General features: G+C 40.2%; 1 protein-coding gene across 2 annotated transcripts in view; it reads left to right on the forward strand.

The window, feature by feature from the left end:
- VAV3 (vav guanine nucleotide exchange factor 3) overlaps window positions 1–25,238 on the forward strand; it is a 1,147,877-nt gene that overhangs the window by 440,630 nt on the left and 682,009 nt on the right. For both annotated transcript variants that reach the window (XM_085602242.1, XM_085602243.1), the window contains exons 6-7: window positions 13,406–13,498; window positions 13,607–13,675. In XM_085602242.1, coding sequence (XP_085458368.1) covers window positions 13,406–13,498; window positions 13,607–13,675 — 162 coding nt within the window. The remainder of the gene's footprint in view (window positions 1–13,405; window positions 13,499–13,606; window positions 13,676–25,238) is intronic.

Raw genomic sequence — 25,238 nt, forward strand, 5'->3', positions numbered from 1 at the left:
TGTAACTGGAAACCCAAACCTAGGAATCAACTCCCTCAACAGTAATTTTGCCACTGTCAATCCATCATTTCTTCTTGTCGGGTAAGCTTCCACCCACCTTGAAAACAAACAGACTACCACTAGGACATACCTCAGTCTGTTCACTTGGGGCATTTCAATGAAATCAATTTGCATCCTTGTGAAAGGACCTCCTTCTCTGCCAATTGTCCCTAAACTCACCACTGTCTTTTTCCCAGTGTTAAACTGCTGACAAATTAAACACCTTTGACAGATGCTTTCCGCAATTGTCCTAAACTTTGCATTGTACCAGGTCTGTTTAAAGGACCTAATCATCGCGTCTCTTCCCAGATGTCCCTGACCATGATACATCCTTGCCATTGACGACAAAATTGAGTTTGGCATCACTGGTCTGCCATCTCTGTAGACCCAAACATGGTCTGTTTCTCTTGGAGCACATCCTGCCATAACCCAATCTCGTTTCTCTTCTTCTCCTGCCTCATCTTGTAACTGTTTCACTTCATCCCATGTTTCTAGGACATTAGTAAACATCACAGAAGGGAAAGACATTTCTTTCTTTTCTCTTTCCCTATTAATTGATTGATTTAATTTCGCGCAATACTGTGCCACATCGTTAGCATACCTGTTGCCAACAGTGATAAAATCCTCTCCTGACACATGTGCTGCACATTTTACAACTGCTAACTCCTTAGGCAGCTGTATCGCCTCAAGCAATTTCCCAATCAGCTCAGCATTCTTTATCGGAGTTCCACTCGATGTCAAGAAACCTCTTTGTAGCCACAGTTGGCCAAAATCATGCACCACTCCAAATCCATACTGACTATCAGTCAACACAGTTGTTCTCAAATCTTTCCCAATCTCACAAGCTCTTGTCAATGCCACTAATTCAGCAACTTGCGCAGATTTTACTCCTTTCAATGGTGATGCTTCCATAACCTCTGAAACTTTGCACACTGCATATGCTGCACAAAGCACACCATTATCATTTCTCAAGCATGATCCATCCACAAACAACACATGATCATTCTCAGGCAAGGGAACATCCTTGATATCTGGTCTTGGTTTCGTACAGTACTCAAGCACATCCAAACAATCATGATCATTTTCCATCTTTATACCCACATTCTCAATATCCGGCAAAAGTGTCGCTGGATTCACATTCGTACATCTTTCAAGAGTCACATTTGATGCTCCCAAAATCACTTTCTCATACTTAGTCAACCGACTATTTGACATATGCTGAGTTCTGCTTCTTGTCAAAAGAATTGCCACATTGTGAGGTACGAATACCCTTACAGGATACCCCATTATGATTCCCTCACTCTGTTCCAGGCTTCTGCATGTTGCAGCCACAGATTTTAGACAACCTGGTAAACCCACAGCTACAGGGTCAAGTGTCGATGAGAAGTACGCAATAGGCCTTCTCAATTGTCCATGTTTCTGGATTAACACTGAAAGTGCACATCCATTTCTCTCACTACAGTACAGTTCAAATTCTTTTTCATAGTCTGGCATACCCAGAGCTGGAGCTTCACACATTTTTGTTTTAAGCTCTTCAAATGCTGCCAATTGTTCTGCATCCAGATCCAATGGATCTGTCATGTCACTTTTTGTCAATTTAATCAATGGCTTTGCTATCAGGGAAAAATTAATTATCCACTGACAACAATACCCCACCATACCCAGGAACATTCTCACTTCTCTTTGGGTTTTTGGAGCTTTCATTTCTCTGATTATTTTGATCCTGTCAGTAGTCACTTTTCTCAGACCCTTCTCAATATTATGTCCAAGATAATGCACCTCTTTCTTGCAAAACTGTAATTTGGCTGGGGATACCTTTAACCCTCCATCTGCCAGATGATTCAGTAAAGCTATGGTATCCACTTCACAAGCTTCACGTGTCTTTGATGCCACAAGTAGGTCATCAATGTATTGCACTAGCACTGAGCTTTCAGGCATGATCAGACTTTCCAACGATTTTTTCAATAACTGATTGAATATCGAAGGACTCTCCGTATACCCCTGTGGGATACGACACCATGCTAAAATACGCTGGCCAAACCTAAATGCAAAAATTGGCTGGCTGTCATGATGCAATGGAATTGAAAAGAATGCATGACACAAATCAATCACTGTATACCACTCAGCGTCATGTGGAATTTGATACAGAATCACCGATGGATTCGGCACGATGGGACAACATGCCACCACAATCTGATTAACCTTTCTCAGGTCCTGCACGATCCTGAACTTGCCATTAAGCTTTTTCAGTCCCATTATCGGTGAATTACACGGGCTACTCAATAGTTCTCTCAGGACTCCTTGCTGAATCATTTTCTCAATTATAGGAGTTATCCCTTCAATTATCTCTGGTGTCATTTTGTACTGAGGAATGTTAGGATATGCAATTCCCTCTTTCACTGCAATTTTCACTGGATCTACATTATTCATCAATCCCACATCCTCTCCTGTAAAATCCCAAACTGCTCTTTTCACTGTGTCTCTCAGCACTTGAGGCAGATCCTCCGGATTGAACACTGGAAATGTACCAATTAATTCACTTTCTCTATTTTCTAAAGTCATGCGGTAGAAAACATCATCATCTGGTGTCTCAAAAGCTATTCCATCTGGTGTACAGAAAATCGTGCAGTTCATCTTACATAATAAGTCCCTACCTAACAAGTTCACTGGACTCGTGTCACAGACAATAAATCTGTGCATGTCTGAAAATTTCCCTATCTGTACTTTCACTGGTTCAGTAAGACGTGTTCTGATTTGTGTATTGGCTACACCAACTACTTGGATTGCTTCATCCGAGAGAGGAAGATTTCTAACATCTGTTGACCTGACAGTTGATCTTGTCGCACCTGTGTCTACTAAAAAAGTAACACCTTCTTCATTTATTTTCCCATCCACAAATGGTCCTGCCTGGTCTATTTCTAGAGTTGCACCAAGTATGCACTCTTCTTCCTCTCCTCGGCACCGTCAATAATCACCTTCAGACTCACTCCCTTCACTCTTTAACAAGTACTGCTGTACTTTGTTAGTACGTCTTGGTTTGTTTACCTGCTCATCATTGAAGAATCCCGAATCCTGACTGTACTTTTGTACCCCTCTATTCTGCGGTAAAGGTGGTTTTGGCTCTTGACTCTGCTGCTGTCTCACAACTTTCTGCTGTTGTTGCTGTTGCTGCTGGTTATTCCCTTCATTCTGCACCTGTTGATTTAAGGATTTACCCTCATTTAATGGTGGATTAGGACATTCCGACCTCCAATGTCCCAGTTGGCCACAGTTGTGACACGGGAACTTTTTCTTTGCTTCCTCAAGACTTCCTCTTCCTTTACCTGCAAATCTTGGTCTATTTCCTGTATTATTTCCTGGATTATTTGCCTGCTCCACCAACTGTGCTTCCTGTCTTTCTGCAACTTTCACCTGTGCCCACATTGCTTTTTCCTTCAGCTTTCTTTGTTTTGCTTCAATTTCATCACTGAAATATTTTGCATGTCTCAGAATCTCATCTACTTTCTTACTCTGCCAATCCACTGTGTGTTCACGAATTCTCTCACTAATTTCAGGTCTAAGACCATATACAAATCTGTATACAAAATGACTCAAATCTTTGTCACCCAGATGTTCATCTCCACTGAATTGTTTAAAAGCCAGTATCAGCCTTTCGTAAAAAGCATGAACTGATTCTTTCGCTTCCTGTTGTGTTCGATCTATTTTAACCCAGTCTGTCTCTTTTGGAGGAACTTTACTCTTCAGGTATACCATCACCTGATCGTACTTCCTCATCACTTCTGGATCTGGTGCCCCTGTTCTTGGATCTCTTGGATATTCCTCACTAGGCCAACTCACAACTATTTTACACTCTGTCCACAAGTCTGCTGGAACAATTATATCAAACAGACTATTCAGGTCAACCCACAGCACTTTCGACAATTTCACAAACCTGTCTACCTGCCTATACCACTCGACGGGCTTTTCTCTCAATCGAGGGAAATCATTCGTAAATGATAAAATATCCTGTCTGGTCCATGGAACATGTACATATCCTCCTCCAGGTATTTCTCTCATGGGAAACTGCTCTACTGGTTTCTCTTTTTCTCTCACTGAAAATGCTGAGTAAGTTGTTCTATCTTCACATTCATCCCTTTTCTTATACCACCTATCCTTCCACTTTTCCACATCACCCCATCTACGCAATAATGCCACCATTTCTTTAATTTGTCCTGTTCTACCAGAATTATTCAAATTCTCTGTCCTTCTCTGTGAAATCCATCCTGTACGTTTTCTGTAAAGCCTTTACTTTATCAATGTCAACTCCTTGCTCATTTGCTATCGCTCTCAGTCTATCATGTGTATTTCTTGCCCTCCATGTTATGCTCTTGCACATGAACAATAATTCACCATCATGATGACTTTTCAGGATTTCTGTCGGAACTGTTCCTGTCACAAGCTCTTCTAATTCTATACGTAATTTAACCACATCAACAACTTGTGAATCTTTATCCTTTTTCTGAAGAACCTTCATCCAGTCATTTAGGTCGTCAACTGTTATTTCCGCAGTTTTTCTCGCTGAAACTATTTTTTTCTGCGGTTCTAAAATTGGCATCCCTAAACTACTAGAATCACTAATATCCATGAATTCACTACCTGTGTCATGTCTTGTTTGTCTCAGGTCATTTCTCCCTGTTCTTTTACCTGAATCTCCTGAAGGACCAGCTGAATTATTTGCAACATATGGAACTACCAGCCCATTTTCACCTGCTCTCTGTCCGTCAAGTATAGGAATTACCGGACCTATAGTAACAGGCACTGTAACAGCTTCCATATTCATCGTTAACTCTCTAATTTTCTCAGTCAGTTCTGTTGTCGTCTTTGCTAATTGTCTGGCATTTCTGGCATTTTCCTCTCTGAAAGAACTATTATTTCTTGATTCAGGTGTCATTTTTTCTTTCTCAACTGTATCTCTTATCGGAGATACAACTGGTGTACTCTCTTCCGATTCTGATCTATACGGAGGTGGTCTCTTGTACATCATATCATTCAAGACCTCATCCTCGTACTCTCCATATCTTCTCCTATCTGTCTCAGAAACCCTTTCTTCTGAAGGAGCCGAAGCTTCAACTGTTCTCATAGGATATAATCCTTCTGACATGGTAGCATCTCGCCATCTTTTCATTCGATCCTGATGTGTCTCACGATCATGTCTCCTCCCAAACATATACCTGTAGTACCCTCCAGACCTTTGCTTTTCTCGGTCATGAACTTCCTCTTCCCATTCCACTAAAGCCTCAAACTGTGTAGGTCTCGGCTTCGGATCTAAGCATAACATCTTTTCCCGTAAATTTCTCAACACGGCCAGATTAAATGAACCATGTTCTGGGAATGCTAAAACACCATCTTCTTTAGTATACCTGACCCAATTCTGCAACCATATACAGGTATGTAATCCATATTTCGCAACCATGAAGGATGCAGGTGTTTTCGCTGGAGGTAGCAACTCACCCTCTCTTGTCTTAACCTCTTTATCCTTGCTAAACCACTTCTTAACCTTTCCAAAGAAGGTTTTCTTCTTTTTCTCTTCTTGGTAATACATTTTAATGCTTACCAAACTCTCTACTCTTTCCGTATGAAGCGTCTACGTCACTAAACAGTTCTTCCAATCCCTGCGCGACTCACACTAACGCACCAATCTTAGCGTGAACCCTATTCTGAGTTACTATCCAATCAGTGCGCGAACCTTCTGACGTCAGTAACCGCTGCAGTCTCTGTCTCCTGTCTCTGTCACTCGTCTACCCCTCCTTTACAAAAAACTCTCAGTAGACTTCGTGTGTCAAAATTTCTACAAAATCTATTAGTTACAACATGAAAACATCTCCATTGTCTGCTTCGCTAACCACAGAATAGTAAAAAGAGAGTCTATTTCTCAAGAGTCAACAATTTTACATACATCTCATAACTGTTTCCTCTAGGACGTATCCAAAAGAGTCTTACAATCAATAAATGTATATGCATTCACGCACATTCATACGAGAAAATATAGTACATACACACAAAATCCTGCTTCTTGAGAACAGCGCACAATCTGCCTCTGTACAGAATTATAACTCACAACAACTAAGCAGCTTACCTCTGCCCAGTTCTTCAAACAAGCTCAGAGAATACCTATTATTCCTCCCGCGATAAGCTTTAACGGCAATCCTTACGGATCCCTGGGACTTAAGACCAGAGTTTCACAGATAACCTTCACTACGATACACACTCCTTATATACCAGAAATGTCTAAATAGTAACATACAATGTCACTGATTCCGAACCCAGACAATGTGAACGCGCAACTTCAATTGTCACACGTAATTCCTTACAATCCCGTCTTTCCCGAGAGCAGCATATACACCTTCCTCTGCCCTACTACGGAACTGCTTCCAGCTTCCAAGTTCCAGAAGCACTACATATAACTCAACATTACGACTCCAACATATAGTATTAGTACATATACCAGAAACATCAAAATAAATCAAAAATCAATAAGCTAATTTACAAGCAATCTTATCTTATCAGATCAAGACAACCATCTAAACCATCCTCTGCTACCAGAGAAATTGATACAGATCAGGGTATCAGAAATATGCCCACTACCACAGATAGAGTAATTTTTCAGTTACACGCACATACATTCATCATACACTAGGGCCCATTTCACTAACATACACTCCAATACTCTACCAGCAGCAAACCTGTGGGAAGAAAACTCCTAAAGCACCCTGCATCTATATCTAGGCGATAGGACCAGTTTAGTGGTTGCCTAACATAATATAAACAATCTATAAACAATAATCATAAGTCTTCAATAAACGACAAGAAAAGAAACAACCAACACCATGTTTAAAAGTTATATTGCTTTATCTAAAATTGGTTAGAGTAAATCAGAATAAATCATTTCTCATAGTTACCTATTCTAACTAGTGTCAGAACGGGTCAGGACCAGTCTCTCAAAAGTCTTTTCAGGATAAGGTCCTCAGCATCAGTCCTCAGCAACGCAAGTTCACGCAGCAAGGCGACGAAAGAAAGTGTGTGGAGAGCCCTCCCTAAGCTAACATATTTTATAATGCAAAATACAATGGAAACCCACATGAATCTGACAAGTAAAATTGTAGCACTGAGCGGAACGAGAAGGAAGGGATGTAACTTTGCAACATCTTGAAATCTCCGCTTAGGAAAAGTCATAATACGCAAACCTCGGAACAGGAACCAAAGATTAGAAACTATTAAAGTTCATTTCCCTCGGCAAACCGGCTTTAGCACAGAGTTCTTTCTGAGGCTCTTTGTTTACCAAGGACAAATCATTTCTTTTGGAGATCCTCCAAACTTGCTGATGTCCTCCCGGAAATTTCCATATAAGGACTACGGTCAGTTGTCTGTAACCGAATTCCAGCAGGGGTCTCCCTTGTCACATCACAGATTTCGCCTGCACCACAGCTCAGCCAGGCTTCAAATCATTCTCAGTCATTTCACAAAGGCCTCCATAGGCCACAATAGACCATCTTCAATTAAAAGACAAAATAAAAATTACTACATCATAATGATTAGACAGTGTTAACCCCACTAACACCCTTATGTGTATGCATTTACCTAGCTTTGTGACATAAAAAAGCATTAATTCAGACAGCATTTTGTGCTCAAAATAAATAGCACACAGCAACATTTAAACATGAAAACTTGCACGTTATTGTGAATACATAAACAGCACACGCATGCTAACCCTCGTGTAACCTTCTCTTGTGTTAGGACAAACAGGTTGATTAGTGAAACACACTTGCACAAGACTAATAATTAGTTGTTAATTATTAATAATTAATAAAACGCATAGACACGCCAGAGCTTCAAAAAGCCCCAGAATTTTCTAACAGAAAACTCTGCTCCAGCAATGTCACAAATGAAATTAAGTGCAATGCCATTAAGGATCAAAAAAATGAAACCAATTTCATGGTTAAACCAAAAACCAAATGTTATCAATTTCAACCTTGCATCGTAAATAAAGACCCTCTGGTGGGTCGTCATTGCTGTATTGTCAATTTCAAAACCACATTGTAAATAAATATCCTCTGGTGGATCGACATTGCAATATGTCCTCCGGTGGGCCTATATCTTAAAGACAGTACTAAATTTAGAAAATCATATTCATAGTGAATTACAAGAACTTATTAGCACAATGTAACCATTTAAAAAACCATATTCAATGAAAAAAGTCAATGTGATTTTATGTTACTGTCTAAAGATGTATGTATAGTTCTTCCGACTGGTTCAGACCAAACGGTGTCATGCTTCTAAAGTTAATAATGTGTCGAGATTCCTTTTGCCTCAATAATCTCTCCCGATTTCCTCCTCGTATGTTGATTGGTACAGTTTCAATTCCGTAAAACTTTAGGGACTTCCAATTACTGTTGTGGTGTGTCTCCATGTGCCTTGCTACCGCATTATTTTTGTCCTTGTTTTTGGTAGCTCTCGTATGTTCCAAAATTCTTTTCTTCAGCTCACAAATGGTGCTTCCCACATATTTTAAATTGCAGGGACATTCAATGATGTAAACCGTGTATTGGCTTTTACACGATATTAGTTGTTTGATTTTCCAAGTTTTTTTGTTAGCCATTGTAATCTCACTTGAGGGTTTAGCAATTTGGCACACCTTACAGTTTTGACACTTAATGAAGCCAGTCTTCTTTAGCCATGTTGTTTGTGCTTTGTTCGATTTAAAATGACTGTGCACCAATCTGTCTTTTAGGTTTGGAGCTCTTCTGTAAGTTATTACGGGGTGCGGTCCCATTATTTTTCCCACAGTCCCGTCCAGTTGTAATATTTTCCAAATTTTTTGAATCACATTCACAATTTCTTTAGATTCCAGAGTGTAATCCAAGATTAATCTTATTGGTTCATCCTTGGTCTCTGGCTCTTTGGTTTGTGTCAAGCAATCTTCCCGGGTTTTCTGATTAGCTCTGTTCCAACACTGATTCACAGTGTTTTTGTTGTATTTTCTCTTGAGGAATCTGTTGATTGAGCCTGCACTTTGTTTCTTCCATTCCTCCTCCTCACTACACAGTCTACGAAGCCGGAGAAATTCTCCATAGGGTATGCTTGACACTAGGGAGGGTTGGTGGAAGCTCGTTGCTTCAAGAGTGGCATTGGTTGCTGTACTTTTACGGAACAATGTTGATTCCAAACGGCCATTTTTCACATATATTGTGGCATCCAAAAAGTTGATCTTTGTCTTATTGGTTTCATATGTGAATTTCAAACTTGCGACACTGTTATTGAGAATTTCAAAATATTCATTGAATTCCTTCTCATTTCCGTTCCAAATTATCAATAAATCATCAATAAATCTTGCCCATTTGATAATTTTGTTTGTGTGTCGTTCATGTTGTTTGTTCCAGGCCACCTCTCGCTCCCACCAGCCCATCACTAGGCAAGCATAGCTTGGGCTGAAAGAAAAGCCCATAGCCGCCCCGTTCTTTTGACGGTAAAGATCATCTCCGAAGAGAAAAATATTGCAAGTGAGGCAGGACAGAATCATATCACATAACATGTTGTTATGGTCTTTGAAATGAATGTTTCTTTCTTGTAGGAAGAATTTGATGGCTTTCAAACCTAAATCATTATCGATGTTCGTGTACAAAGCAATTACATCCATCGTTATTAACAGAAAACTGTTTTGCCAGGTCACATCACGCAGATTATTTAGAAGATCAGTAGTATCTCGAATGTAAGATTCTAATTTCACTACATGTGGAATTAAAAAGTGGTCGATGTAATTGGCCATGGGTTCAAAAAGGGACCCTTTCGCTGACAAAATTGGTCTGCCTGGTGGTGTCTTACAGTCTTTGTGTATTTTCGGGAGAAAATACATTGTCGCAAGTTTAGGGAAATCCACAGATAGATATTTACGTTCTTCTTCATCTATCAGGTGTTTCGCTGTCCACATGTTTAGATTGTTTTCCATTTCCAACTGATATAACATAGTGGGGTTAGTACTTAATTTCTCATAGTATCTTTCATTTTGCAACTGGCGTTGTGCCTCAGTGATGTACAGTTGGCGGTCCCATATGACCACGTTGCCTCCTTTGTCCGCCATCTTAATTTCGATTTCCTTGTCATTGGCTAATTTATCCAAAGCCTCCTTTTCCACTTTCGTTAAATTCTCCTTGCGATTCACTTTATTGATTTTATACAAGTCATGGATAACCGCCTCCTGAAATACATCAATTTTGTTGCCCGGTGGCAGCTGAGGGTAGAATTTAGATTTTGAGCGTTTGTTGCTGAGACTGGCCCCTAATTGTGGGATTGCTGACTGCAGGGGTATCTCCCCCCCTTCCTCCGTATTTAAGTTAAGTAGTGTAAGATAGTCGTCAGCCTCTTTTGCCAATAAAGTTGACGTGGGAGTTTCCGCCATGTGGCCAATCCTCGGTTTTTTCGGGTTTTCTAGAAAGTGTTTTGCCAATTTTATTTTGCGGACATACAGATAGAGATCAACTCTAGTTTGTGCTAAGTCCATTTGTTTAACCGGACAGAAATTTATTCCTCTTTTTAAGAGAGAGATTTCCGGTTCTGATAATTCCCTGTTTGAGAGGTTGACCACTTGAAGTTCATTACTTATTGATCCGTTCGTTGCCTCATACTTCTTGTCTTTGTACCAATCCTTTCGCTTGAGGTGCTGGGTTCTTCTTCCCCTTCGTTGCGTCTTCTTTGGTACCAGGTTTTCCCCCTTCCCCTTCCTCTGTTTTGTCTTTGGGGCATTTGGTTTTGTTCCCACTGTCGTTGTTGCAGAACTAGGCGCATGTCCCCTAAAAAAGTTGACCTCGCCCCTTCTGTTGTTGACTCCTGCTCCTCTGTGCTTAAATCTGTAGAGGCTAGGGATGAGAAACTACTAGATGTTCCAGCTGAGGCTGCCATTCCTTGCAGTTTAAAAGGATCAAATTTCCGTGCAAACGTGAATATTCTCCCCTGGGCATAGTCATTTGCATCACGGATAAATTTGTTATGTGTATGTATATATATATATCTACCCACTGATGAATCACATATTGGTTTGCATGTATTTTAAAAGTGATAAATTGATCCAAGGGGACCACTTTTTTCAAGAACCGTGTAGAACTCAGGTTCTCAATTACGAACACAACATACTACTGCATTTTGTATTACTCCAAAGATGGACAGCATTATGCAAGAGCCAGTAAGGGCCATATTATGGAAAGTCTTCCCTTATGCAAACAAGAGAGAACACCAACTAGGCATACTTTTTGCTGCTTGCGCAACGGTGTTGAGGTCCTGGCCCAGTCTATTTCATATTAACTTTTTTTCACCAGGAAAAATGGAGGTAATGGCTTGTTAAGTCAGTGAAAAACCATTAGATGCATGTATTTTTTCTAAATCAAGTGTTTATTCCGTGAAAAACCTTTGTAAGGTAGACATCTGGCTGCAGGGAAATGCCACTCATTTTTCCATTCTACCACCCTTTGATGCCTTCTTCCATCCTGAGGACAAAAATGCAAAAATACAGAGCCGTCTGGTCTCAGCCTGTTCCTAGTCTGCTTTAAGGGGTGTGAATTATAGCAGGAAGGGCGTGATGGCTGTCATCTGTGCTCCGCAGATAAATAAACGGGAGCCGTGGCGTGGGGTGTCACGTGACCACTGCCCTGAGCGTCGGTGTGCGCATGGTCATGTCATCTCACAGAGCTCCTTTTGTTGTTCTGTGTGTTTTTTAATAACTTTTCTAGCTTCAAACAATGCTGTTATTCACAGTTTAGCACAACACAGAATACGTTTAGCACAACACAGCATATAAAATATATCCTCCGTCCCTCTGCACGTAAAGAACTAAAACGCACTTGCTCCATTCCTTATAACCAAGAAGGAAAATCGGTGCAAAATATTTCCCACCTTTTTTGCCCCAGGCATAACTTCACACAATACTGCCCCAAGTCGGATACCAAAAAAAGCAACCTCCCGTTACTGTTACCCATAAGGCAAAAACAGATAAGTATCTTCTTCTGAAGCTCAAGCAACTAAAAAAGGAATTCTTCTGCAAGATGATGGATCCATTGCTCACCGGTTTGTCATAAAAATACAATCTGAGGATGGAGTTTGTGAAAAAAGAAAGAATTGCTTCAAGTATTAAATACAGGGTTTTTAGTGGGTCGTGGTGAAGTATTTACCAAACCTGATGAATAGGAGTTCCTCAGGGTGAGGTTGGGTATTACCGACTGCAGTAAATACCTCTTTTTCCAAGTTCCACATTCCACATACCGTATGATGCATAACATAAGGAATCGGCGTTGAATTCACCGAATTCCACGTTCCCTGCTTAAATTGGAAAGGTTTGACCAGCTGAAACCTTTGAGCGGAAAACAGAGGGGGTGTAATAAATATTACAAAGCTTGGAATTCTGATCCCTGCACAAACTGTTTTTTGCACAGGGGCTTGAATTCAACCCTTAGCTTACAATCAGTCAGGGCCATGATCTTGCACCAAACGATTGTGCGTCACATTAAGTAGGAAGTGTCGTGAATTGATGTGTATCACGTTTCTGCCATTCTTTTGTGTGTAAAAAGGTGTCATTAACTTATTTGCAGTTAGGGAATAAAACCGGCTCATAATTGCTCATTCCTTTGTGTAGGAGTCCTGTACATGTGGAACGCGGTAAATAAGAATAGGGTATATAAATGCTTTAGAAAATAGGAAAAATGCGAGGAAGGGGAGGGTGGAATATTACAATGAGAGGAACTATCATGTCAGGTTAGATCTGATGATAGCCTATGGAGGTGCTATTTAGGAGCAACAATGAACATGCTTCTTGTAGAGAACCCTCGCAGAGCAGATAAAGGCGTGCTTCTAGAGGTTTTCTTTACTGTAATTTTTTAGCTCGAATTTGGGGATGAACTGACCTACAAGTTGGGACGTGAACCAGTCAATCTTTAGACCCTTGATAAGAGGTGAGCATGGTCCATGTTCTACAAGAGGAGGACGACTTCTGTTTTGCTTAGATGGAGCGGCAGGTTGTCACTGGAAATCCAGGATTCCATGGGCATTGGACAAGATTTGAGGCAGGGTGTCTTGTTGACTAACATGATTTGTAGACACAATTGATTATGAGTAGATCACACGGTCTCGTTTCTTGATGGTCTCCTGAGGTCCAGGTTTCCAGTTTCTTCTTGGATTCTTTACTTTTTATTATTGTTGTTTTTTAATCCTGTCTCCTCTTTGAAAAGTGTTGATAACCCCAGCAAAGAATATAAAACTTAATGAAATTTGTATGTATTTTAAGTATTTTAGGTGTCTCATAATCATGCTTGGCCCCTAACTTTACTATTTTGCTAATTTTTTGTAGAAATCAGTAGAAAGTGACGTTCGAAGCTGTTGCCTTTTAGAAATAAAACAAACTGAAGAAAAATATACGGAAACCTTGGAATCCATAGAGAAAGTGAGTGACTCCATTGTATGACCACAAAAGTTTCAACTGGAAAGCAGTAAATAGAAATTAAAAGACGTTCACAATGGACTAATTTTTACTATTTATGTACCTTTGCAGTTTTTTATGTTGCCGTTGAAAAAGTTTCTGTCAGTGCGTGATTTTGAAACAGTATTCATAAATATTCCTGTAAGTATTGACAAATAAGGGTAAGTGTTCATTAAAGCTATTAATTCATTCTACTATCCTTCAAAATAAGTAAATGTATGCACTCAGACATGTTTTTAATAGCTATATCATTTGCCGACTTACATAGGGCCTGATACTGAGTTTGGTGGACAGGTTACTCCGTCACAAATTTGACGGACATCATGTCGGCCTTAATACAAGTACAACAGAATATAATGCACTGGTTGTAAGGCAGACGGGATATTTGTCTCGTTTGTAATGGAGTAACCCATCTGCAAACATTGGAATCAAGCCCAAAGTTATATCTTTCTCCTCAGTTAATTTGTGGACATTGAAGATTTTAATGCAAACTCCAGTTTTTGCCTCACCCAGTCATCAATTGGTAAATTCCATCTGTAGACATGCCTTCTTAATATTTAGGAAATTAAAAAGGCTCCTTCACATTAACTTCCTCGGGTTTAAAGGTATGCAAATTTGCATACTTTATTTTCGTGAAACTTCATGAAATTCCATCACAAATTTTGAAACATTGCACAAAATTAAGCTTTTAATCTTTAATGTGGATTGCTGGTGTGGTTATCATCGTGAACCAGTCTCCTGGAAGTATAGGCTTAGCCTTCCTCCAAGAGGACCATCGTCTTTGTTTCATGAAACTGCCCTGGGTCCTAGGAATACAGGGCTGCCCCATAATATTTTGCATAAAGTTCACCTATGACATGTGATCCAGCGCAAAACCCTAGCAACGGGTAATAACCCATACCGGTATCCTCCCTGTATCACAGACCCGACGTTACACTAACTCATTCACACATGCAGTCATTGGTGGGGCCCATAACACCAACACTCACATGTCACATCCACACCAGTCCGCACACACAGGAGGGATGAGTGATTCAAGCGCCGGACATGTGAGGGGAACACCTTTTAACCTATAGGGAAGGAAAAGTCATTTACAAAATATACATTAACGCCCTTTCACCTACAGATCCTCAATCCTAAAAACATCAAGGCACTCCTCCCACTTCGGTCGATCGGACCAAATTAGTTGGGTTGGTTGATGGTGATTTAGAACCAGCTAAAACACATTTTAAGGCTTCAGATCTATCTCTTAAATGAAACTCATAACTCATAAATTCTTGTTAATCAATAATTGTTTATCTAAAATTTCATAATGATTTAAATTCTCATTTGTCTCGTCAAAGTTTCAGAAAGTTTATATCAAATTTTTAATAATCGCAGAACATCATATTTACCTAATGTGGCTATTTGGAGTCCTCTAATTTATTGTTCTGCATAATTTGTCGTAAATTGCCCATAGTAAGCCAAAGCTCAAAGTTCTTTGCTCAGCACGCTACAGTCCCAAAGATCGGCAAAGGACCAGAGACGTGCAAGCATCTATCATTGCCCGTAGGTTTAGGAAAAGTTTGCAGACATCAGATGATCGGGCAGCATCCGGACCTTCAAGGATTCAGGAGAACGCGCAAAACGAAGCAAAACAACGTAAGCGATGTGACCCAAAGGAAGAGCAAAATGAACGTGAAGGCACCCTCTCTATTCTACTGCGTCTTTTATAATTCAATGAAGTCAAGAAGATACAATATAATAGTTTAGGACAGTCGTGATTGGCTGGTTGAGATCGTCCGATGTCAAATTTAAGTTTTCAGTTCAGTTCGAGGGGTGATGTCATGAGATTGTCCAAAAGTCGGCTTGTTCCGGTTTTATTGTAAGGTTGATTGTTCTCTAGGCCTGGCAGATATCCCACTCTGTCCTTGTTCGGGTACATGGTGAACAGAGGTCATGATGAGGTTTTGGAGAATTCTTGCGCCTACGCAGCTCACTCCGCGCCTCATGGGACAGTGACCACATCCTTGTGTGGTGTCAGTGGCCATCTTGGGTTTAGGCCCAAACGCTAACTTAAGCGAAACAAACTCAAAAGAGTAATTAATACATAGAAATAATGAATCTAATGTTAACCCCTTACTAATCCCTCTATGTGCTTGTATTTATCTAGCGTATAGCAACATTTAAAGCCATTATATTCACCTTTTCGGTCCTCCTCTCGGGCAACATTACAAAAGCAACATATATCATGCAGTATTATAATTACCACATATACTACTGTTAATATGCGTACAGATTTTAGTCACAAAGGTTATTTTAGCCATGCAAATGCAAATCCCACGTGTAATTCGAATATTACTAATGTTGGTTGATAAACATGCAAACTCGTTTAATAATATTATAGTTAATAGATTATTTAATTAGTATTTTCATGCAGAATAGAGGAGGTATACAACATTTTGCACTACCCGCTCCGTCAATCCCCCCTTTGGTGATTTTATCACCACACCATTAAAATTTTGTATCAATTTGTCATGAAAGCGAAATGAATTCTTTTAGATTAATTCACAATTCTGTTTCCCCAATTTCTTCTCTTCTTGCTGTTTTATACATATTATCTTTCATTTCTTCTAATTCTATTTTCTCTTTTCTTTTATACCATAAACATCCTAATCTTAAGATTAATACTAGAAAAATCACACATGTTAATGGAAATAGGATCCTACCTATAAATGTACCACCTAAGTTTAATAAGAAATTTTTAATGGAAGAAAGTTTCTTTCCAATCTTTTCCCAAACACTTTCAACCTCCAGTGATGCAATTTCTTCATGCAATTCAGTTATATTTTTAATGTAGATCTTCAGATCTTTACTTTCGTCCGGAATGTAAGTACAACAATGTTGAACTTTCAGCATTCCACAGACTCCACCCTCTTTTGCCAATATTATATTAAGGGCAAGTCGATTTTGCATTACCATGGCACGCACGGCAACCATTTCAGTATTTACCAATAAGAATCCTCCAGCGGTGCTTGTTGACAAGCGATCCACTACTGTTGATAGCTTTCTAATTTTGTGTGCATTCAGAGATATTCCCACTGCTGGTATCAATGCTTAAAAAATGTCTCCTACAATTTCTGACCAAGATTCTCTTTTTCTACGTGTTAGTACACTAACTTATGTACACCATCTTCTCCTCTTCCCATGTGGAATATCTTTGGGAAAACCAGACCTACATAACATGTGCCATACCAATGATCTGGCAACCGATAATATGCCTTGTTCCCACAGATAAAATATAACCCAGGAAAAACGGATCATTTCCTCCTTTAAATCCCCATCCACCCATAATTCGGTATGTATCATGGCATTCACTGTTACCTACAAAGTAATTATCATATGCAGTTTGATTCCTTCTAATACACAACTTTCCTTTCTGAGGGCAATCTAAAGCCATAGTTGGACTAGCTTCTCCCTTCAAATGTTTTTCCATTTCAACATCCCAGACTGTCTTTTCCTCTCTTCCCTCAGATGCTCTCTTTTGAATTTTCAATCTCCTTTCTTCAACCATATCCAAGAACGTCTTTTCCTCTTTCTTTAAACTGCAAGTCAAATTATTTCTAAATATATATTCTAATGTTAGTTCTTTAGTTTCTAAGAAAAATTCACCTAACTCCTTTGCAGGCTTTACATTGTTCAATTTGTTAACTGCAGGTACTTATGAAAATATGTTATCTACATCTGAAAAATAATATTCTAATTTCCCTATTTTGTAAAACAGACTAGCTATCACACTACATGTTATTCCATAAGTTACTGGAAGGTGATGGTAGGTCACTCCCTCCGATACAGATGCAGGTAACTGCATACAGACGTAACGATCCCTCACATCCATTGTCTTTACATATTCATACAGTAGTTTCGAAAACACATTGTTAGAGAAATCGTTTATAGACCCGTCTTTATGAAGATAATTTCTAGCTATTTTAGTCGGATATACTTTCTGAATCTTTTCTATATTAGTTTTATTCTCACTATGTCCTTCTATTGTTTCTAGCGTAACTTTACAGGATATCATTAAAGCTAATACACTCCATAGAAGCATTAGTAATGCTGTACAACAACAACACATTTTAAACCACCTTCTAAGAAACGTACATTTAGCTTTTCTACTTTCTGTGTTTGCCAATTCCGTAAAAATTATCAATGTCTTTTGACTTAGCCTCTTCTACTTCACAACTAGTTTTGTCTAACCCAAGGCTCTAAGCACCTACTTGGTTCTATCAGTTATGTCTTTTTCCGTATTTTATTGTCTTTCCATTAGTAGCATTTTTGTCTTATTCAGTTTGGCATTTGATCGTCTTTCACTTTTCTCTCGTAATCTTGATACAGAACTTCCTGAACATCCGTTTCTTCCCCAATATCGGACAAGATAACTCTCAGGATTTCCGATTCTTCGTCTTCCTCAACCACTTCTTGTACAGTCACCTCTGGGTTTTCTTGGCTATCCGCCTCTTCTTTAATTTCAGGCAGGGCCACATATGTCCATTCCGGCGACTTATACTTCTGGTTAGGTTTTCTCGTTCTTTTGTTTTCCTCTGCTGTAGTTATTTTCTCACTTTTCAATCTTTCTTGACTAGATACTTCATTCACCTGTTCAGCTCTTGGTGAATTCACTCTTGTCAGTCGGTATCTCAATCTCTTTATTTTGTTTGGCCAGATTTCATCTCTTGTTGATCTTTTCGATTTATTTCCTTTATCATTCTTTTCAGCTCTCCATGCTCTCTTTCTCAGGACTCGACCTTCTGGTACCTCTTCATCACTATCCTCTGATTCTGTTACAACTTGCTTTTTGCTTTCAGCTGTTCTTTCCACCACTTCTTTTATTTTCCCTACTTCTGTCCCTCCTCGTGGTTCTTGCACACAGTCTTCCTGCTGATTAACTATCCCTTCTTCTAACTGGATGTTCGATTTCCATTCAACTCCTCGGGGGTCTTACGTAAGAATCTTTCCCTCACTTTCTGTATCTGGCACCTGTTCATCTATTTTTGTTATTTCAGGTGGAATTTCTCTCAGCTTTCCATCAGGAACTTCCTTATCAACAATTTCTTTGATTGTCTCTTCACTGCTTTTCTCTTTTCTCCAATGTACCTGTGCTTGTTCAGTCTCTGAGTCTGAGCTGGTATCAAAAATCTGTAATTTTCTTCTCAAGGGAAAATTTTCTGGGACAACGGTCAAATTTGGTTCTGATGCCCCCCTTTCAGGATTTTCTCTTGTTCTTGTTTCCTCAGCATCCGATTCAGAACTAGTCTCTGACTCTTCAAAATAATCTCCTTCCTTGTTATCCACTGGATTTGGGATTCTCAATGTGTGACTAGCATGAATCCAGTTCTTTATTCCAGCACACTTCACAGCTGTTGTTGTGGTCAAAATCACTTGTCGTGGTTTTACCCAACGTGGGACCAGACAGTTCCTTCTTCTGTGTACTTTAATTCTCACCCAGTCTCCTGGGCTCAGATCATGAGCTTGCTTCTTTTCAAGGGTGGTGGCATCCGATCCAACCTGATGAAACACAGAATGAACTGCATCAGCCAGTCCCTTACAGTAATCCAACACCAAGTCATCAGTTATAGGCAACAGCTTGTTGACTGGTATGAAAACATGTCGCATTGCTCTTCCCATGACAATTTCATGGGGACTCAGACCTGTGTTCCTATCTGGAATAGATCTAATAGTCATGAGTACTAGAGGCAAGACATCAGGCCATTTCAAACCTGTGGCTAAACACATTTTTCCCAATCGGTTTTAATGGTGCCATTCATTTGTTCCACCACACCAGAAGCCTCTGGGCGATAGGCACAATGTAGTTTCTGTTGTACATTCAATGCTTCACAAATCAATTTCATGATCTCATTATGGAAATGTTTTCCTCTATCTGATTCAATTGTGACTGGGAACCCGAATCTAGGGATGAATTCCCTCAAAAGCAATTTTGCTACTGTGATTCCATCATTTCTTCTTGTGGGATATGCTTCTACCCATCTAGAAAACAAACAGACCATCACTAGAACATACTTCAACCTGTTACAGGGAGGCATTTCAATGAAATCAATCTGAATTCTGGTGAAAGGCCCTCCTTCTCGACCTATCGTTCATAGACTTACCACTGTTTTCTTTCCAGGATTGAACTGCTGACATATAAGGCATCTTTGACAAAGGCTCTCAGCTACAAGTCTGAATTTTGCATTATACCACGTTTGTTTAAATGACCTAATCATCACGTCTCTCCCTATGTGTGCTTGTCCATGATACATCCGTGCCATGGCAGACACCATGCTATCAGGCATGACTGGTCTTCCATCTTGATATACCCACACATGATCTGTTTCCCTTGGTGCACATCCTGCTTTTACCCACTGTCTCATTTCCTCATCTCCTGATTCTTCCTGCAATTGCCTCACTTCCTCCCAGGTACTCACAATGTTAGTAAACAGTAGGGGGCAAGAATTAATTTCCCTCTCTTTCGCCCTGTTGATCGAATTTTGATTACGAGCGATATCGTTGGCGTACTTATTACCAACTGCGACATAGTCTCCCGTCTGAACATGTGCAGCACACTTCACAACGGCCAATTGCTTAGGCAGCTGTATCGCCTCAAGCAACTTCCCAACCACTTCAGCATTCTTTATAGGAGTTCCACTTGAAGTCAGAAATCTTCTCTGCAGCCATATCTGGCCGAAATCATGCACAACACCGAAGCCATACTGACTATCAGTTATCACAGTCACTCTCACATTCTTTCCCAACTTGCATTCTCTAGTTAAGGCTACAAGTTCAGCAACCTGGGCTGATTTTACTCCCTTCAGGTAAGATGCTTCCATTACTGCTGCAACTGTGCATACTGCATATGCTGCACTTAGAATTCCTTCGTCTGTTCTCAAGCATGACCCGTCCACAAACGTCACAAAGTCACTTTATGAGAATGGTACATCTTTTATATCAGGACGTGGTTTGGTACAGAAATCTAGTACATCCAAACAATCATGATCCACTTGATCTCTGACTTCTACATTCTCAGCATCAGGCAGTAACGTTGAAGGATTCACATTCAAGCATCTCACAAGACTCACATTTGTTGCACCTAATATGACCTTCTCATATTTAGTCAGCCGACTATGTGTCATGAACTGAGTGCGACTCCTTGTTAAAAGGATTGCCACATCAAGAGGTACAAACACTTGCACAGGATATCCCATCACAATACCTTCACTCGGTTCCAGACTCTTACAAGTAGCAGCTACTGCTTTCAAACAGCCTGGCAACGCTACAGCTACAGGGTCTAGCATAGCTGAAAAATATGCAATTGGTCTTCTCAATTTTCCATGTTTCTGTATTAATACAGAGAGTGCACATCCATTCCTCTCACTGCAGTACAACTCAAATTCCTTATCATAATCAGGCATTCCTATTGCTGGTGCTTCTGTGGTAAATAATTTAATTACCGGGACTTAATTTGATACAGAAACATAATAAAATAGCTCAGTAAATAAGAGGCAGAATCCGTGGTATTAGAGGTTCGGAATGGGCTTTATTCCAATGGTCGATTATAATCGGTTGCTCCAGGTTCCATCACCACGAAGGTTCAGGAAGTGAAGTACATACGTTATTGACAATCAATTACTTTTATACAATAAGCATTACAGTGAAGCAAATACAAGAGGCGTAACAATTGATAGTGGAGATAATATATTCATACGTGGCAAAGATAGGCGTAATTGGGTGTGTTTAAAGAACGTCATCAGATGTGATGTCATAAGAGGGTGGTTACATGAAAGAATTTCGCAATGTCAGCAGAAATACTTGGCAGAAATGCGCGCGCAGCAGCATGACGTGTAATTGACGTGCAACTAGGGGGTGAAGGGGACTTGACATTTAGCTCTACATGTGGCGACAGAAGTCTGGAGGGTCAAGTCAACCTAATCCCAAATCATATCTAACATCCTATGTTTAAAGAACTAAGTTATCCAAAAGAGAGGTCTCTTCGAGTAGAATCTTATTCTATACTGACTATACTGACTGTTAGTGCGTGTACAAGCGTCTAAGTGTCTATACTAGATGCGAGGGCGGAATCTTCCATAGTAACAGGGCTATGAATTACTTGCATGAAGACAGAGAAGCCGGGCCTTTGCTCGGTAGCTGGCAGAATGTTTACTTAAGCTACTAGACAGGAATGCATTGGGCAGGGAGCGGAGCAGATAATTTTCGAAGGTGAAATACAGTTTTTGGCAGGCAGCAGGCTGATGTCAGGCTTCGTGAGCCGCGCAGAGAATGAGACTAAGTTCATGGTCACAGATGCAGGCTCAGACTGGAGCTTTCAGAGGCAGAAGGCAAGAAGAGTTTGATGACAGAATCAGGGCCTACTTGCCTGGACTGTAAAAATGGCATAAGTGAACCATATAAAGGCGGTGGCCTTTCGTACTTAGGAATGGAATATCCGGCCTATTCATGGCGGATCTGACAGAGGACACGTTAACGGTGGACGCACATGTATTTGCGTCTTCATAACTGGAACTGGAGGGAACATACATGTACTTGTAACATGCACATAGAACCGTTGGGGTCCAAGATAGGGGACATAACTGACCAGAAAAATCCATATTTCCACATTCCCTCCTTGTCCCCTACTTGCCCGTCAAGAGATATCAATCTTCATTAATCCATTGATCTGTTCATATAGCATCATTTGTTCTTCTTTCTTCTTCCGGGATCTTGAATGGAAATCTTGATGTGGAATGCACGATGTGGCACACAGACCACAAATCGCTGGTCCACATTGTAGACATAGACAGCAACTGAATAGTATGAGAAGGCCAATACCTAGGAAGGATAGGACTCTCCATCCCCAGGCTGATAACACGCTCCAAAACCAACCGGACCAAGTCCAAGTGCCTGGATTCTGGTGTATCTGGCTTACAATCTTATGAAGACGAGTTATGGCTTTATATACAGATGGCGAATTTTCTGGTATGAAAATGCAACAGCTTGATCCGATGACCCTACAAGCTCCGCCCCTATCAGCCAGGATGACGTCAAGGACAAGACGATTTTGAAGCACAACAATCCGCATAGCAGACTGCTCTTCTGTTAAATTGCCTAAGGCGGAAATAGTTTCGTTCACTACTGCTTCAAGGGTTCTAGTTAATCTACGTATCAGCTTACTATTAGTAACGGTACCTATATAGGGAAAGAGACCTTTATTGAAATCTGTGTATTTTTCCCATGCTGTTTCAGTGTAGTCGACTATTGGGAGATCTCTCCTTACTCTATTATATACTAAATGAATATTTCTGTGATATTCAGGAGGAGCTAGAAAAACAGGTGGCAAAAGGAATCCAATGTAGCAAGTACCATCCCAATCTAGAGGCAAACGTACATATGCCGTCTGACCACATATGAAATAGGAATGGCGGGAAGCTCTAAATGTAGACTTGCCTTGATCACTAAATTCTACTACAGTGGTGCATTTACTATGGCCCATGTGTATGGAACCATTCTTTCTTATACATAATTCACCTTTTACTGGAAGTATTGACATAGCGGGCAAAATTGAAGTAGCTTCGGATTCGACATTCAGGATCAGGAGATTAAGCGTAAAGTTACCTAATCCATATACTTCATTTTCTAGATCAGTTCCTGTTCCTTTGGGAAGTCCCTCCTTGTTGTGGTGGCAGACCTTAAGTAAAACTAAGTTCAAATTTCCCCATACCCCATTGTCTTGATAAACTGCAGAGTTCGAATCTTGGGAATTAATTAAACTAAACCATGCTCCACAGGAGCCGTTGTGTGTGAACGGGTATGGAAAAAGAGGTAGAATTCCTTTATAATTCTGATAGGGAGGGAGTCGGCCACATATCCAACAATTTGTAGCATTGCTAACCTGATGGGAATGATGCAACATACTAATAAACGTGTTATTGCGCAGTGCAAATCTATAAGACAACTCAAGCGGAGGTAATTTACTAAAAGAATGTTCAGCAGTAACATTGTAAACATGTCTAGAAATAGGATAATATATGTGCAACAATATACTTGCAGTAATTATTAAAAGACTTGAGAGAAATAAAATTAATAACGTCACTATGCAATGACTACGCAGTGATTTACAGTACGCCTGTCGTTTCAACATTTTTCGGGTGCTTTCTCTATTCAGGTCCAAGGGATACATGTCAGAGACAATTCAACCGCTTCACCTTGGAGAGGACTTAAACAATCAAATTGCTCGACTGATTGGGCCTGAGCTTTAATTTATAATGCTCAGAATCACTTTTTTCCACATAAGGAAGTTTTGAGTCAATGGGTGAAGACACACAAGGTGAGGTATTCACATCTGATTTTAGTCCATGAAATTTCTTGATATGACTTGAATGAATCCATCCCTTTCTGCCTTCGATCTTCACGGCTGTTCTTGTGGTGAGCAACACCAGCTGAGGTGACCTCCACCTAGGTTCCAGCTGAGTCTTTCGATCAAAGTTCCTCACGAGGACCAAGTCTCCCGGAACCACGTCATGGGGTTTCACCTCAGTGTTGTCAGGAAAAGCTGCAGCTACCTGTGAACGACAAGATTGTAGTGCAGACATCAAGGAAGCCAAGTAATCTGTCAGCATGTTACAGTCAATATCAGTTATTTTGCGTGGTATAGGCGTCCCCCACATATTTGGTGGTCTGCCGAAGATCACTTCATACGGGGATAGCCCTGTTCGAGAGTGTGCTACCATTCTTGTGTAAAAGAGTGCAACTGGTAATGCTACTACCCAGTCGACACCTTTCTCTCTGCAGATTTTGGATAGTCTTATTTTCAGAGTCTGATTATGTCTTTCTACGAGACCTGCTGCTTCGGGGTGTCGGACACAGTGGAATTTCCACTGATAGCCTAACAAAAGTGAAACGTGTTTCATTAATTCGGATGAGAACGGCTGGCCGTTATCTGAGTGAACAACACGTGGTAAACCGTATCGTGGGAAGAATTCTCGAACCAACTGTTTGGCAGTAGTCGGGGCAGTGTAATCTGAAACCGGGTATGCCTCCGTCCAACGGGAAAGAGCACACACAACTACGAGAACATATTTGAATCCTCTACATCGTTCCATCTGGATATAATCCATCTGGAGGACTTCAAAAGGATGATCAGGAGGATGAAATCCACCCTGTTCTACGGGAACGCTTTTTCCTGGGTTGAACTGGCAACATATCATGCAGGTACGAACTTTTTGTTTCGCTGCTGCTCGTAAATGCTTGTTGAACCAAATATGTTGAATGCTGTCTAGCATTGCTTTCTCTCCTAGATGTGCAGGACTATGTACAGTGTTAATTATAACTTGGACCATTGAATCAGGAAGGAACCACACAGATTTTTCCTTCATCATCCATCCTTGATCGGTTTGGATCCCTCCTAATTCAGTCCATTTCTTTATTTCGTCTGGTGTAGCATATGTCTGTATGTCAATTACATCAAGAGCGGGATCCTTAACCATCATACAATGTGGTGGTGTCTGGACTATTGTCTTTGTCATGTCGGATGTTTGAGTTTGAGCAGTCTGTTTAGCGGTTCTGTCAGCTAGATCATTGCCTTGAGAAATGATATCAGTAATTTTCGTATGAGCTTTACATTTCATAATCGATATTGCAATGGGCAAATGTATTGCATCTAATAAGTCATGAATGA

Source organism: Triturus cristatus, chromosome 4_2, assembly GCF_964204655.1.
Source record: "Triturus cristatus chromosome 4_2, aTriCri1.1, whole genome shotgun sequence".
In the NCBI taxonomy this organism is placed as follows: Eukaryota; Metazoa; Chordata; class Amphibia; order Caudata; family Salamandridae; genus Triturus; species Triturus cristatus.